This window comes from Ornithodoros turicata, unplaced genomic scaffold (genome assembly GCF_037126465.1).
Source record: "Ornithodoros turicata isolate Travis unplaced genomic scaffold, ASM3712646v1 Chromosome25, whole genome shotgun sequence".
Taxonomy (NCBI): Eukaryota; Metazoa; Arthropoda; class Arachnida; order Ixodida; family Argasidae; genus Ornithodoros; species Ornithodoros turicata.
In genome coordinates this window covers 2,493,660-2,511,681 of record NW_026999346.1, presented here as the reverse complement: position 1 = coordinate 2,511,681, position 18,022 = coordinate 2,493,660, and the positions used below count along the sequence as shown (strand labels likewise).

The 18,022-nt window shown below is 44.3% G+C and overlaps 1 protein-coding gene across 1 annotated transcript in view; it reads left to right on the top strand.

Annotated features, from left to right (window-relative positions):
- Positions 1-174: 174 nt before the first annotated feature.
- LOC135373497 (beta-galactosidase-like) overlaps positions 175-18,022 on the top strand; it is a 48,736-nt gene continuing 30,888 nt past the window's right edge. Inside the window, exon 1 of the mRNA XM_064606675.1 lies at positions 175-505. Within this exon, the coding sequence (XP_064462745.1) occupies positions 235-505 (271 nt within the window). The 5' untranslated portion in view covers positions 175-234. The remainder of the gene's footprint in view (positions 506-18,022) is intronic.

Below are 18,022 nucleotides of genomic sequence, written 5' to 3'. Positions count from 1 at the left end.
GAAATTTACACAGAAAGATTAAGGTTTCTAAAGGGAAACAAATGCACGCAATAAGAACAAGACACAGGTCCGAATGTGCATTTCGTATCCAAATGCACCGACATCCATAAGTTACTGAGTGATCTGAAGAAATAAACAGCACCGACCATCAGCACCGCCATCGTCGTCGTCAGGCATAAGCAAGAGAACGCGCGAGGGTTTATCCTATTTCGACGTTCCTTCGACTTAGACAAGATGAAATCCCGCACCCGTACCAGTAGGAAGGTGTACCAACGAGGCTCTTTGCTTATCCTTATCCTCGTCCTATGTTGCGCCATTCTTCAAGCTAAATGGCCCACGGGGAAGTCTTCGCCCATCGAACTGTGGAGGACAGGCCACGTTAAGGAAAGCTTGTTTGGAAGTGCCCCTGAAGACGGAGCGGATAAAGTGAACAAACAAGTATCACAAAGACTTCACAAACAGCAGGAGGATGCGGACAGCCAACAGAGCAAAACGTCTAAAAAAGGTATGTTGAGGATTGAGAGGGCTGTGAAGGAGGTCCAGTTATAATGCCCAGTATAGTGCACTTATGCCAGTATATGGATTTAGTTCTTGCGCTTACGTCGTCACATTGGATTTATTTTTACGCGGTACTAATTAAGTAAATAGTATATAATAAATAAATATATATATAATATATAATAATAATATAGGATGTAGTTCGTTACCGGGACCGCTCGTTTTTGTAACTAAAGAAAATAACAAGGTAAATGATGTTTTTATCTGAAGCAGGAGCAAATTAGGAGGAACGAAATTCAACAGGAATGACCCTCGTATATTGCGTGAAACGCACAAAAGTAAATTTTATCGCCCGTTTCTTGATGGACCTTCTGACCTAACCCGAGGCACAGTCTCGACGCCCGCACCGCCTACTGTGTGCCGGGGGGGGGGGTGCCCCCCAGACCCCCCAGACCCCCCCAAATCTGTAGAGCCTCACTTAACCTAACCTCACTACAGTGAGGTGATTTAGCCCAATTCTCTTGCGAGTTTCGAATCCGTTAGGCTTAGCATTCCCGTGTTTCTCCTCATGCGCTAAAAGTGAATCAGATGGGGTTGTTGAAATGCCTATAAAAAACAGAATATTTTATAATTCTTACATCTTTAGATTCAATATATGAACTTCTTTCACTTGTATGCAATATTTACCTTTCAAATGCTTTCACAAATTTTTAAAAACGAGTGGTCCCGGTGACGAACTACAGCCATAATATATATATATATATAATAAATATAATAATAATATATATAATATAATAATCAATAAACCACATTATGAATAGACAAATCACCTATAACATGTTGCTGAGGGCAATTGACGTTTTGGTAAGAGCTAATAGCCATAATTACATTTTCAAGAGCTACTTGAGGGAACTTCTGTCATTTTGTACCGGTAGTTTTACAGAATTCTGCTTGAGATGCATTTAGTTTTCTGAATCAATATTGAATTGAATGGAACTGCAATAAATTTTCCAAACAGTTTCTTTCGAATCTTCGATTCGAGTTTCGATTGTTCTCCGGTCACGATCAAGAAAGTCGTCGCGGAGTAGGCCCCTACCAAGGTATATTTAAACAGGTAGCGTAACTCCAATAGGCCCATGTGTCTTCAGAATGACGCCATGATAGAGACGGTCAGCGCCATCTATCCGTTGCGCGGACTACTACGATTGTAAATAAATGACGTCAGAGACGTCACTAGTATGAATAATAAGTAGTGCATAATTATCCATGCACGTTTACATTGGCCCGGCCCACTTCGCTTGCCTTGTATTCCCTTTTCCGCGCCCAGTCAACAATACCAGATGAGAACATAGAAAAATAAAGCATATCAGATTTAATTAATCATATCAATTCCAAATACACAGTTATCACAGATTTTGACAACTCCAAACAGAAACGCATCGTGATGACCATAGAGAAATTAGGAAGGCTCACATAAGGCCAATTTCTCACCTAGAGCTATACGTATACCTAGTGATTAGACGTTTGCATTTATTCAATAAGTGGCCGTTATAGATCCATTGCAACAAAACACGACATCGTTGGTACACAGTTGGTTCCTGCTAACACTCACACCATCATGGCCGCTCGTCCCATGACGAAATCTTTTTTTCGAGGGCCCAGCAACATGGGATCACTGTATTCATCTGTTCACTCGTGTTAACCTTGGTTTACAGCACGGAGATGTGAACGTCGCTTCCTGTTTAACCCAAAGAGTGTACGAACTCCGTATTACAATGCACGGACACACGGTACGGTCGTACGGATACAGAGACGCACGGATAAACAGACCCAACTGTGACACATGCGCAAAGGAGCAGGATATGGAAATGTACTGGAGTGGTAGATGATCTCGTATATGTGCACGAGCGGGCAACAGAAAGCTTTTTCTACATTGAAATTATGAATAACCTATTAGTACACACACAAGCCACGCCCATGTTGTAAAGTTTTTCTGTTTACAACCGTACCTCTACTGTCAACACCCAGGATCGCTCGCGCCTCTTGCTGGTGGCCTTGCCGATGGGTCTGATTTGGTATTTTCGCTTGTTTTCGCTACCAGTTTAGATATACCTTGCCCCTACGAAAAAAACGTCACCGTGACGTAATCATGAAGTCAGTAGACATCGCGAAACCAAAACAACGCGGACGGATGACACAGCTGTTTCACTCCCTTACGAAAATGAACACTGACTCTGTATTGACTCTTTAGTTTGGGTCTATGCATTATATTGACATCCTATATTGCATTTCACAGCTTATTGCCTTCTGTAACTACACTCTTAGGAATGAACTTCGCCGCATAGCAGGCTCCTAGCCAACCATAACATTGAATGATATCGTTATCTGCTCTGATTTGTTGAAAACGGGAGGCATGCGCCTTTTTTGTGACAATTGTGAACAGCATAAGCGTCACAAAAAAGGCGTACGCCTTCCGTTTTCAACACATCAGGGCACATGACGATATCATTCGAGATTATGGTTGGTTACGAGCGTGCTATGCGGTGAAGTTCATTTTTAAGAGTGTAGAATCTCTACGTCCTTCAAACTGATTTTCGATGTATGTACTGTTGTATATACGTGGGCCATACAAATTCTATTGACACCCTATTCTAAATTGGCCACCGTGTATGTATTGAGAAGTGTCAATAGACATTATACAATACGGACTCCATCCAAAAATGCTAAAAAGCGGGTTTCGCAGCTTACAATCGCTGTACCGTTGCATGTGTTAACACACGTTATCTCGTGTGCATGTGTGACGCGAAACACAACACAAATGCAACAGGTATATAGTTACTCTTCTTCTTTCAGGAGATCACCTTCAGGGCGCACCATCCACGGTTAACGGGAGTTCGTGGGAGTAGGACATTTCTTCATTGTCTTGAACCTCGGCCACCACACATTTCCTTTAGTGTTTCTCTTTCTTCGTTTCTGGAACTTCCCATAACGAACAATGAGCATGGCAGTTTACGGCAGCTTAAAAAGCAAGCGGAGAAAATATACTGAGAGAAATATACAGAAAACCAATTTGTCCGAAAAAGTCATGTCGAAATGTCATAAAAGTACTTCCGAGGACCAGTACTGCCCGGCGGTACTGGCATGTGTGTATTGTCATCAAGCAGATCTACCTATGGAGCAAGACCCCTTTCTAAGTGAAAACGGGTACAACAGGTACTACACATTGCTTGTCACGCAACCTTCCGCTATTCTCAGAGTCCTGTTCGTTTGTGACTCAAAAAGAAGGGTGAGCTGTATAAGTCTTGTTTGACTACGTACACAAGCAACACTCATGCGAGAAATTGTTAGGATTATTAACTCTCAATCAACGTAACGTCTGTGTTTCTTATTGATTTTGGTTTGAGGCATTGAGTAGGTCAATCCAAAGCCAATATCTGAAAAGCGCGCATTTCTGTCTATTTGGCAATGAATTCTCCATGTAACATAGGCAGTCAGCATTTTGGGGAAGGGAAATGATCACCTTTTGTTTCTGACAAATGTCATTCAGTGTTCCTGTGGTACGTGCCAGAGACGTTACATTGCCTGTAAGAAACATAGACGTTACGTTGATTGAGAGTTAATATCTCAAACAATGCCTCGCTTCACTGTTATTTTTGTGCGTAATCGAATTACACTTAAACAACTCACCCTTCTTTTTGAGTCACAGGCTAGCAGGGCTCTCGAATTTTCGGAAGCTTGCGGGAACAACAATATACAGTAGCTGTTTTCTGTTAGGAAGGGAATGCCAGTGCCTTTCGACGTCGTGGGGCAGTACTACTTGTAGTATTGGTCCTGGGAAACAATTTTCGCAGTCAGCTTTTTGGGCTTCTTGGTTGTCTCTATATTTCTCTCTGTTTGCTATTTAAGCTGCCGCACTAATCGTTCATTATGGGGAGAGCCAGAAACAAACATAGACAAACAGGAAAGGAAATGTGGTGGTCAAGGGTCAAAACAATGGATAAATGTCTTACTGCCGCGGACATCCCGTTCGCCGCAGAAGGTATGTCCTGATACTGATCTGCAGCTACGCTGCATCGTGGAATGTGCAGTAAAGCAAAGTAAGAGTCGCTATGTATACCAGTAGCTTACGTGTTTTGCATCACACACATAAACCTTGCCACGGGAAGTGCGTGATTAGTATCTAGGCTGATTTTCCTTTTGTTTTCTTTCAATTTCGATTGCACGAGCTGCCTTTATTCCGCTATTTTTGACCACTTTTAGCAGGTTACACGGCGTCAGCGCAGTTGTGCATGTATGTGAACTGATAGACGCTACACCAAAGTCTCTATGCCGTTCTATCAGCTGGCTCTTTGCATAGCGAACCTTCTTTTTTGTACTAAACATATCCTCCCCCCCCCCCGTTGTAAACCATCAAATCAGCCAAAGTTCGCGGGCTATCTCCTGACTACACGGCACTGGCACCACGAAGTATATTGATTGATCAGTGAGAAGCAGTGCCTTTAACGTATAATCCTTGATACGGTAACTGCTACAGGTAACAAAAATATTGGGGACGCTTACCTGACCACGCTTGAAATTTAAATACGACGTGTGGGACGTACTGAGCAAATTTGGTTTGGGAAGGCAAAGAAGACACTAAACTTCTACATTCCCGCCTTGCGTTTGCCGCCTTCACTCTGAACTTCACGTCCAACCCAAGCCACACTGACGTGATTATCATGTGTGCTATCTTATGATCCAACAAGTGACCCTCACAGGAGCCCACAAGCCTGGAGGTGAGAGAAAATATACAGACGCTAAGGTTTCTTCTCGGGATACGCTGCTATAGGCTAAAGCACGAGCTGGATATAATAAACCCAAGATCTCGTCGTCCAGGTCAGGTAAACAAACTTTAGAAGAACACGGCGAATCAGTAGAAAATGACAGTGCCATCTGAGCATCGGAATTTAGGCGAGTTTAGCTACTCTAGGCATCCATTGGCAGCAGTTGGGAGATAACACACACTCACATACAAAGACAATAAATCTAGGATATTTTTCAAAGAATGCTTTCGCGGTCAATGACACGACCGGAAAGCGGCATTCGTCATGCCTGTCACCTATAGGACTCAACGAAACAATGACTCTCAACCAGAGTCTCCCAGGAGCTGAACATTCAGGCCAGCTGGAAAAGTCACCTCATGTTAGGAGCGTGCGGAATGTCAAGTATTTCCACCTAGTAATTGACCATGTCGTCTATCTTGAAGCCGAGCGTAAACGGAGGAAAGGAACGAGTAACGTGAGTTACCAATTTTTGTAACTGAATACGTTATTAGTTACAATTTTTAGAAAAGTAACTAGGTCGTCACTTCGCTACAAAAAAAAGTAACTGGTTACTGTGTAACAAGTTACGTACAACTCTGGAGCAGAACAAGACCATACAACTAATAACATGTAAGAAGTCAGACAAAAAAACCTTACAATATCAAAATATATATATTTAAACGTGTCTCTCTTATGGCTAATTGATCTTTTACTATAGTACTTCCAATCTACCAAGTTGGCAGCGCTGCTGTACCATCTGACGTCATTTGTTTGTAAACAGGGAAAGGTCTATTGATCGAATCCATAACCAACGTCGGTACAGTAGCCCCAGCTAAAAAATGTAAAATAAAAAGAGAGAATCGTTGCGAGTGTGTGAAGAAGTGTCTGTCCATCCACAAGGCGATATTAGCACACCGGCAAGCATAGAGCCTGAGAATGAGCCTGAGAATGAACCACATGCAACAGGCCCAGAAATATCTGGCCCGTATTTGGAAGACAGACCAATGAGGTCCTCGACTTGTAACAGGGAAGAGGTAAAAGGGGAGCTGCGCACACAACTGACCGGCTTTCGTAGCGTATATAGGTGGGCGGTACACCCTTATTCCGTTTTTCCCACTGGGGGGGGGGGGGGGGGGTTGAAGGAGGGCACGAGCCTCTCCCTTTAGTTTTTTCAACGCTCATGCTGTTTACGGTGCCATTGAACAATGCTTGCAAAGGGGCCACTTGGTTTTCCATGCAATCGAAGCTCTCTTTATAGTGTCGTTATGGACCAGGCCTGTAAAAAATTACGTTTGAAAAGTACAGTCGACCCCCGTTTATCCGGACTTCATTTATCCGGATACCGCGGTATCCGGACAAAAGGCACGGGAACGGATTTTCGATTTTCCTCCATGTATTTTGTTCTCGTTTATCCGGACTTCAGCTTCCGGACTCGGACAAGAATTCCAGGGAACGAAAGTCGAAAATTCTTGTAATCCAGCTTCAGATATCCGGACTACCTTGAGTAAGGAGACGCTGACCCCGCTTCGTCACCCTTTTCGCTGTGTTGGGGTTATTCCCGTCACACGTCAGGGACCTACATTCCTCCGTAGGGGAGACAACCGTGCACGATGACCCCCTTTTCTATTTGTGTGCGTTGGGTCACGTTGAGCAGTCGAGTCATTTGGAAATATCTCGAGTAACTGTCCGGTTTTAGAGGGGAAAACTCCAACCCGAGGGCCTGCTGCTTATGGCCCGTTGGCTGATGAAGACATTCCCCTAGCTGAGCTGCTATCCCTGATGCAGAGGCTCCCTGCGACTGCCATAGATGATGCTGCGGTTTCCGACTACGTTGACGTTGATAAGGATGATGACGCGTGTGCAGCTATGACTGATGACGGTGTGATTGCTGCTGTTGCCTCCGATGATGTGCAGCAAGACGGTGCCGATGACGCCAGTGAGAAACAAGGCTCCGACATTGACACTTCGCGTCCGCACTGACATTCTTCGAGCAGCGCAACAGCGTGGCTCCAGCTCTATGCAATTAGCAAAAGTTTGCAGGAATCGAGTGCCTACACTACTATGTAACATCTGTCATTGACAAGATTTCTGTGTTTTAATTAAACCTTGCTCTGTAGGACGTTTCTATTCGGTCATTTCATTTATCCGGATGCCCCGGTATCCGGACGATTTCGCCGGGAACGGCACCGTCCGGATAAACGGGGGTCGACTGTAATTGAATTACGATGACAACTCCTCGTCCATCAACGTAATTAGGAAATATAACTCAATTACACTTCATTTCAATACATGTTTTTGCTATATCACTTTATTGTACACCTAAAGAAAAGGCAAACAACCGGTGTACTAAATGAAACACATAAAAAAGACTGCTTACAATTCAGGTCGTCGTTTTCGCGCAGCACAGTGTACTGTACCGGTGTGGTTCCAGCCTAGAAACGGACGAAAAGCGAACACAAGGACCAATGAATCGCGGCGCACGATGGATTAGGTGTCCTTTTCACATGGAGGGTATTAGAATTGATGTGAAACATTGCTTACCATTTAGAAGAAACATTACAAAATTACACAGTGAAACTGACCTTTTTTTAAGCCATGCCAAACACAAACGAAATTTGTTCGTCGTGTAGTGAAGGCATGCTGCTCATGCGTCAGCTAATAAGGTCCGTTGGCCTTCAGAGCCAAAGTATTCTTAAAAGTTCTGTTTCATTGCACCATCACGACTTCTGGTCAGGAGTATACCACCAAGTGAGAGAGTGAAAAAAAAAAAAAAAGCCCAATTTGAGCAGCGCTGGGAAGCCCCACATTATGTTTTATGAAGGCTTTAAGTCGGTTGAAGGCTGACTTTCCAAATTCCCATGGTGCAGCACTTTTGTTCTTGCCACATACAAATGTTAGTATTTGAGTGGCCTCATCATCAGATGACTTGTGACTTTCCACTATTGAAGCTGCAGCTTTCATCGCATTTTTTAAAGGCGTGCTATTGCAGATTGTTTTAAGTTGTCACATGGATACAGTCTGTCGTGAATACTAGGGATGCGCTACAGAACCTGTGATAAGACCCATGTCTAACATTTTCGCTACCTTCTTGGTTGGTAGCGGTGCCAACGTATAGCCGACGATGAATGTCAACAAACACGCCCAGAAGCGGATTATGCGCTGGCTTCGACTGTTGCGCCAGCGTTGCTCCACGATAACCTTGTCTATCTGATATTTCGTGTGTGTAAAAATCGCGGACATTGTGAAAGAGGTACAACATTTGAGATGAGGTCGCACCCCCCTTCCGATTCCAATGATGATCCTGATGTATCCGAAATGTGATTCCGAGTGCACTGCAAATTACGATATATTATGATATTTGATGTAGTAATTCTGGATCTGATTATTTACTAGAAACACAATTAATTACAGTAGTTAGATCACTTCTGATTAATTACTTTACAGGTTCGCTATGGACTGAGTCCAATGTCTTCGGAATCCTACCGAATTTGTCCTTGCAACCTCACACTGTATTCTCTTGAGGTATTCTCTATGTGACGCGAAAATATCACAAAATTAATTCGTGGCCGGTGTCACGTCAGTTCAGGCAGGCAGGTCCCATCGACCTCCTGGATTTTCATTATTTTTTTATATTTAGAAGCTCATCGTACATGATGGCCAACAGCGGTAAAACAAATAATTTCTACGGAATAGTTTTCGCGGAAAAAAATCGAGAAAATCCGGCCCTGAATTCGAGTGTTTCAGTTTTGCCGTGTTTGCGCGCGTATATCTCCCGAGTCTTAAAAGTTACTGCAGTGAAATTTTTTTATGCTTTAGTATACCTACAGGCCAGCAGTGCGAGCGCAAATTTTGGCGCGCAGGAGCAACGATCTGTGATATAAAAAATGTCGAACATGCTCTCTCGCGCAGTTTTGTCCCAACTTCGACGCGTGATTTCTCTGGCTGTAGATATTACTCACTGCCATATTTGGTATCAATTCACTCAGCTTTTAATGTTCTTTCATCTGATATATGTATTGCGCATACATCCCCTACATGTATCTGCTGAAACAGGAAAATGTTAAGGTATATTTCGAAAAAACAAGGATTTTGAGCGTCCGTTTCTCGAAAAGGCCCCTTTTTATTTCATTTATATTTTGCCAGGACATGGTCCGATGTTAGACCATTCATTTTACGTAAAAAAATCCTGCTTCAAAAAGCGTACACTGGCGAATAGCGCGTTAAAACGCGGCCCTTGTCTGCGTGCGTACGTGTCGGAGCCCTGCTGCCGATACCGCGGGATGGCGGGCCTCAAGTCGATGCTCCCTTTGTTTGGGCAAGGTTGTCTGGCCTTGTACCTGAGCTATTCTTCAGCAAGTTTCTCACGTCCTGCTCAAGAAATAATTCACACCTGGGAGTTAGTTATTTCCAACAAAGCATCTGAATGAAATCCTACGTTGCCGTAAAGCCGTACTTCAACGGCTAGGTCAAACTCAATGGTCAGCGAAGGTAAAACCTCACTCTTTCAAGCTCCGCACACGGTGATACCAATACTGGACAAATAAATATGGAGTCAGGAGTAGCTTTTTCCAGGGTTCCCCCAAGTTCCTGCGAAGCTTGCTTTACTTCATTTTACAAGTTATGCAGAGGGCTTTTAGCACAAAACGCGTGTTCTGTGCTGAACTTGGAGCAGTACAGTTCTTCTCAGAGTTAGAGAAGTGGGCGGGTTCTCGCATTTGTCATAGTAATACTAGAGGCGTTCAGAGCAGAGTCATACGAGAGACGCACCTAATGCACTTCTATTTCGCTCAAAACAGCACAGTAGCCATGCCTAGCGAAATACAAGCGTGCCACTGGGGAAAACAGATTTCCATATTCACATGTGCGGTAACAGCTGCACGGAAACACACAGTTTTGGTGTTGTGAGCGAAGGCTTGTGTCACGATTCAGCACGGTCAGTGTTGGCTTCCATAACTATTGAGGAATGGCTTGACGAGAATGTTCCTGTTGCAGCTAATGATTTACGTGTCAGATGGAGTTGCGAGCCATTTTAAAAATCGGCATAGGCTCTATGAGCTCTCCAAATCTACTTTTGCGAGCGCGACATTGCTGATCAGGAACAGGCCACGACAAAAGTGCGTGTGACAGATCGGTGGAACAATAAAGCACCAGCCACGACGCATAACTTGCGTTCACTCGAGCAAGACGTCATCTTAGAGTCACAAGATATGATAACGTGCTTGGCAAAACATCTAACGCGCGTCCATTTACTCCATGTACGGGCTGAGGACGTGGCTTCTTTTCGAACGCAAAAGAAAAGGGAATAGGTAAACGTATACCACATCAAAGTGGCATACAAGGTTCGAATGCGTGACAAAGTAAGCATTGGAAAGTCGAGGCCGAGAAACATTCATACCTAGTACCGTGGACAGTGAATGCAGAAGAGTAACGTTTTCATAGAAAGTGGGTGAAATCATTTGTCGCTGTCATTGCAAAATACTGCTTTTTCGCAGTCCTGTAAATATATCGACATAAGCTACCACTTTTGAGTACACAAAGTTGTCCCTTTCTTGTACTACATCACAGAAGGCCCGCCATTAGCGGTACCGGCAGCCGGGCTCCGACAGGTAGCACGCAGACTAGGGCCGCGTTTTAACGCGCTAATCGCCAGTGTACACTTTTTGAAGCAGAATTTTTTTACGTAAGATGAAAGGCCTAACATCGGGCCATGTCCTGGCAAAATATAAATGAAATAAGAAGGGGCCTTTTTGAGAAACGGACGCTCAAACTCATCACTACAACCTCAACATCATGCACTAGCGGAGGTCGCACAGAATAGCGCACGATGAATTTTTCAGCGCAGTCTGTGTCAGTCCGACGAAAGGAGGTTGGAAACCCAGCCCACCCCTGCATCGCAGAAAGAGATAACGCAGGCATGGCTTATCACGTCCGACTTTCGCTGGGATAATGTTTTCCCTCTCCCAATTTTAGGAACTGTTACTTTTTTTACTATCACTCTGTGGGCTGGCTTCAGAACCTCCTTTCGTCGGACTGCGAGCGATTGCGCTCAGAAAGACATCGCGCGTTATGGTCCGGTGCTCCGAAAAGCATGATATTCGGTAATTTTTCCGATGGGATAGCTCGTGAATATCACTGCCAATTATCATGAATTTGAGTGAATTCGGCACGCTCTTCATATTGGTGGGGTAAAAAAGTGACCTTCCCTTGGCAAATTTCTGAGTTCAGTTCGCAAATATTTGCATAATTAAACTTGGGGTACATGACATTAACTTTACAAGGTGGCAAAAACCTAATAAGAACAAAGGCCGTTGACCGCATGATTCTAGGTGGCGCAGTTTTTTATTATAATTCAATGACACGTTTGCTGGGACACCCTGTATATCAGATGAAAGAGCATTAAAAGCTCTGCGAATTGATCCCAAATATGGCAGTGAGTAATATCTACAGCCAGAGAAATCACACCTCGAAGTTGGGACAAAACTGCGCGAGAGAGCACGTTCGACATTTTTTATATCACAGAGCTTTCCTCCTGTGCGCCAAAATTTGCGCTCGGACTGCTGGCCTGTAGGTATACTAAAGCATAAAAAAAATTCACTGCAGTAACTTTTAAGGCTCGGGAGATATACGCGCGCAAACACGGCAAAACTGAAACACCCGAATTCAGGGGCGGATTTTCTCGATTTTTTTCCGCGAAAACTATTCCGTAGAAATTATTTGTTTTACCGCTGTTGGTCATCATGTACGATGAGCTTCTAAATATAAAAAAATAATGAAAATCCAGGAGGTCGATGGGACCTGCCCGCCTGAACTGCCGTGAAACCGGCCTCGGATATTCTTTACAAATATGACATCACGGTGCACCTAATGTAAAAATCCCACTGGGAACATTGCTCCTTGAAGTTTGTTTTTTGTCTTCTGACCAGAGCTACTGGCAGTCTTCGAACGCGGTAAGCAGCACGCGGGGACGAGCCCTATTGGTACGAGAAGGAAGTCAGAGCTTCCGCTTACGCCAACTACTCTAGAAAAATCCGGAAAAGTCTTTTTTTTTTTTTTTGTGTAGAAAATTTATAGGACCACGTTTTGTTGCTGATAGGATTTATATTTTGCGTAGTAAGTCTCTGGACGGGACTTATTTATAATACGATATACGATGAATTATAATTTTTGTAGTCCGTAGGTACAGAACGTGGCTATATAGTGAAAACAAACACACAGACAAACAACAAATGTTCATGTCATTTGTTGCTTCTTTTTTACGTTTGTGGTTTCCGGGTAAGTACGGTACCTTCTGCAGCACCTACCTCCTGTGAGGCCGATAGCGGCGAGCTCTTAAAGAAATTCTAAATGAGGCTCTTTTCCGGTGGTAGTGTTGCTGGTAGATCGAAATGTGCTTCCTGTAGTGACAAAAAAAGAAACGAGACGGAAAACGAAAGAAAAAGAAACGATAATTACATAACATAGGTTAACAAAATACAACGAAAAAAAAAACGCAGATGAAAACAGATAATTTATGAATTGCACCATCACATCACTATTTAACTATCACTATTTAGCTCTGGATTAAAGCGGCACTAAGCAGCTCCACGAATTCCACAGCTCGAATTATTATGCTCTATGAAAGAACGTGGCTCACGATATCCAATTATGAAATTCACTTACTTCTAGCGAACGTCTTTACCACGAAACAATTCCATTCAAAGAGCATAAACCGCGCGAGTCTCTCCTTCGTACTCGGGAAGCACCTACGTCACACGTCTCGCACGTGTAGCCAAGGACTCCAGTCACTGGAGATGGGGGAGATTTGGGCCTCCTAGCCTATGACGAGCCTCGTTGATACAAGCAGCGGCGTGCGGGGAGAACCGGTTGCGAGAACATCACTGTGACCTCGCGAAGCAGTACACCGCAGAAAACATGGTGTGCACATGAACTAGGATATTGTGGGCTTTTGGTACGTCTTGATTTGGCTACCTTGGGATAGACAACTGTAAATATGTTTAGAATTGACCTCACTTCCCGATATTACAACAAAATCAATGTATACGTAGACATCTTCATGTACTCACCAGCATTTGGCGCATTATGGCCATGTTTGTCGATGTGACAAACAGCCCTAATCATCATCATCAAAGAACGGCAGAATTATAATGCGAAATGTGCAAACCCCATGCATGAACGGAACGGTGCAGATAACGGTGGGGTACGAAGAGCGGTTGAGACATGCGCCATGTCGCGCCATATGGAAGCGGCTCAAAATGAAGAGCTGCTGCGCGGATGGAGCTGTCGTACTTGTACGGTGCTGCACAAAAGTTTACGGAACACGTTCCGCATACCTTCTTCAGAGTGACACGGTAGCAGCGAACGGGACCGCACGGACTTAGACATATGCATAGGTAACGCAGTCGCCGGTTTGCAATGAAAGAGATGGAAGTCACTGGAAAGGTTAGCCAGCTGTAGGACTCGAACCCACACCTTCTGGATTACCGGTCCAGGGCTCTACCAATTGGCTGAGGCTTGAGGCTTTGAGGCTTTGTATGTATTTGTCCTTTGTACGTGTTCAAGCCTCAGAACATCAGTTCGCTCGCCTGTTTGCAAGTCCGTGCGGTACCATTCGCTGCTAGCGTGTCACTCTGGGGAAGGAGTGTACCAGAGCGTGTCCCGCAAACTTTCGTCGAGCACGTTTTACGGTTGAAGTTTAATTCAAAGTATTTTCACTGACGCGCATAAATTATGCACCTGGGAAGAGCGTTAAAAGCAGTCCCAACTCTGTGACATTAATTTAATTCCGTGCATTTACTCCCGACAGAGACAAATTTTTATGGCACTTTGCATTTAGTCCACAAGAGGACTAAAATTTATCATTTTTTTCTTAGAGTGTAGTAGCCCCCTTCGATCACAACAAGCACACAGTGTGCTTCAGTAACGCGCACTGAGCACTGGCGGCTGGTTGGTGAAAATATTCATAGCGGAAGAAAACTTTGAGCTTGGGGACGTAACAGAAGACACATATAGGAAGGCTCAAAACCAGCAATGCAAGTTTCAATACCGAGGTACAAATATATAACACGAAGACACAGGGAGGGGAGAGGGAACGCCGCTTTGCCGGCTCTAAAGAACCGAATATGATGCCTGATACGTTAGTCATCAAACGGTAAAAAGAAAGCGGAGAGGAATGCTTTGCGGGCCGAGACAAGGTTGTCTTACGATTTTGAATTGTAGTTTTTCTCAAGGCATAGCTGGATAGTTCAGGTCGACAACCGACATTTTCCAGCCATCTATGATGAGAAGAGTTGATCGAACGCTAGTTTTCCGCGTGCCACGAAGCACTTCTCGTCAAGATTCTGCATTAATCCATCAAATGCGACTCGATGTGGCTTTTACAGCGCAGTGGCGTTACCGCTTGAAACAAGTTGACTCACCCGGATCCTGTCACTGCGATGCTCTAGAACAGCGTTTCCAAAACTTCTCATTGTGTCGGACCCCACATATCACTAGGAATCCATTCGAGAACCTCCGTTAAGTATGTTTTATGTCGACGTAAATAAGGGACGTAGAGAACGAGAACGGGAAAAAACAAACAAACAAGGCACCGCCGTGCAGGAAATGAGCAGGTAGTATATTTCTACCTTCTTTAGCATTACGGGTGTCACACATGAAAAACTCGCACTAGCCAAGACTGTTTTTGGTCTGCCAACCTTTCCGAATCGCACTCTCCGGGTCTCTTAGTCATCTGGACTCTCGTACCATGTCTATGAAAATTGTTTGGACGCGGGCCGAATCCAGCCCACCAACGCTCTGCCCTCGAAGCTCTTTTGGAGAGAATAGGACCTCCATACTTATTATGAAGTGGCTCATTATTTCATTCCCCACATCACCAGCAGCGATGGCTTAGGGTATCACTCCTGGCGATGAAAGCTCCACTCCTCATCTTAAAAATAACGTTGTGGTTGTTTTCAAGTGGAAAAAATAATCTAATGAAGAAGAGTGGAAGCAACGGAACATTTAATGAGGAGAAGGAACCGGAGGATAAACGAAGTCTCGAAGCGCCCCCTGCAATGGCGACAGAGGGATTGCTAGGACAACCGCTCGTGGACAGAATTGTCACTGCTTCGCGAAAAAACACGTTTTTTTCTTTCTTTTTTGTCAATGGACTCCTGACAAAAAAATAGCCTTGTTGGTCCACAGAGGTCGAAATGAACGGCAGCGGCTGCGTTTATGCTCCTGAAGCCGGTCCCTACGACACCGGAAAGTATGTCCTCCGCTGCAGAACCTCCCTGCACCGCGTAGATGAGCTCCAACTTAACCGATCTACACTACTACTATTACTACTACTACTGTAGTACTAGCCGGATTAAAAGCTCTAAAAACAGACGAGGACGACACACACGGAAGGCGCTGTCCGTCTATTGGCTTAACGGAAAAGGAGAGGGAGTTTTTGAGCTCTTTTATAGTACGTGCGTCTCATGTCAAATAAGTTTGTTGTTAGTGCGCCTTCCGTGTGTGTCGTCCTTGTCTGTTTTTAGCGCTTTTAATCCGGCATGCAGTACCAACAGGCCCAATTCCACATTTTTGTGTAGTACTATCGTTCTGTTTTGGAGGTGTGATATGCACCGGCATTGCGCTTGTCCCATATCCCACAATTGGCAATACAAGCCTAGAAGTCTTAAAGTTATTCAAGAAAACAATGCGAATACGGAGAGGAAAATCGTGAAGCCGTGTGCCAGTCGTCTTTCACGCTCCTCAAGCTCAAGGCTTTCTTGCACTACGAAACAGTATGAAAAACAAAAATATGCGATCAAGGTTGTTCGCTTCTATATAGTTTTTTCCGCGTCTTCATTTAGCTTTTTATGTCGTTTCAGGTTAATTTTCAGTTTTTCGTGAAGTCAGATAGGAAATTTTTCATGTTTAGTGCACTTTTTATTCTAACAATAAAAATTAGATGTCGCAGTCCATGTATATCACGTAGTCCATTTCCAACAAAGACAATTCATTGTTCAGGGAAACTCACTGCGAAATTAATAGCCCAATCGAAAGTAGTTAGAGGGGTGCCACTGACGCTGCAGGGGTGATACTTTGGGGGGGGGGGGGACGTCTGCCATACTTTAGCCAGTCGCTATCCATTTGGGTGCGAATGGGGGGGGGGGAGGAGGATTCTGGACACGGGCTAAAACCTTTTCTCGCACGAAATCCTATCATTGGTAATCCATTTTAAGTATAGTGCCCAGCATAAAGCCTGTTGTACTCTACCTGGACCACATTCATGTCGACCTAGCTAACATCGAGCCGCCCATATAGTACTCGGCAGCTGTTTCATTTTTGTTTCATTCAGTCATTCATATTGAAATCGGACACGGCTTGTTTAACATCTGTGTGACATTTCACAAACAATGCTGGTAAATATTGCTTAGCTTCACTGTATTAAAAGTGAAGGCGCACAAGTTGATACTTCTTATTACTAGATTGGTAGCAGGGTCCCGTCTGTTGTGTGTTGCGGTTAACGGGAAGGATTGGTATGCTAGACGATGGGAAGTCTTATGAGTAACAAGTTTGGGGGTGCGCCCTCCTCGCTCTCCATGAGAGTGTCACAGGGAAAGAGACGAAAACTAGACCAGCGCATACTTTGGGGGGGGGGGGGACCGCCCCTCCCCTTGGGACCGCCACTGTGACGCTGGCGGGATCACGATTGGGAGTCTTAGTTTTCGGGTGAGACGAGAGGAGGGTAACAGGCCCACCAAACATGTCTTAGAACCTAAATACTTCTAGGCTTGTGTGTTACGTGGCGTGACCTCAGCAACGTCAGAACTGCCCGACAGACGCTGCTCCGAACACCTCTTTCATGGACAGGTTTTCTTTTTCGCGAGGGCAGGTGATGTTAGCTTAAGGTACGTTTTGCTATAAGTCCGCTCCAAGGGTGCAGGAAGGTTGTTCGTGAAAATTAAGGTCGTCCCAAGGATGAGGCTGAGACATTTATTATCTAGATATTGACAAATGCACGGAACATATAACACTAGACAACATCACATCGATGAACGATAAACAGAATAACTATGCGTGGCATATATAATAGTAAAACTATGTACGTCTACCTGTACCTCACTGGTTGGTAACTTGCTCTCAATTCCCTTGCATTTGCAAAGCCACGTCATTTTCCTCCTTGCAGTAGTTGATCAACACAACGCTTATAACGTGCAACACTTTGTTATTTTGTTGACTAACAGATCATGGGGGCCTCCATGTACACAGGGCACCAGTTCTTGATATCTTGGCGAGGTTCCAGTTACGAAATAACAAACTACATCCCTCTGATTCTGTGACTGCAGAAATAGTGCGGTATTTTCCCATTGTAGTAGTTTTGTTTAAAACTACTTCAGTGTGCATTACAATTGTGATAACGCATTGGCTGGGTTGAGGTTTATAGCCTCGATATACACTTTTTTTCATTTGCACAACTTTTACGAAAAAAGCTACGAGAGGAGTATACTGCAGCTGTTGGGACGCGGAAGACCGTTGGGTGCGTCCCAACAGCTGCAGTATGCTGTCTCACCAACTAGCCCAACTTTCTGCGCTTGTACGAGAGGAGCATAGATGGCGAACATCCTCTCGAAGAAAGTATGCAACTACAACGGGACTAATTACCAGAAATCCATTAAGCAACTTTTTAATTAGGGGATTTCGGACAAAAGCGAGACAGCGGAATGAGAGAGTATCGTAGTTGAAAGCCATTC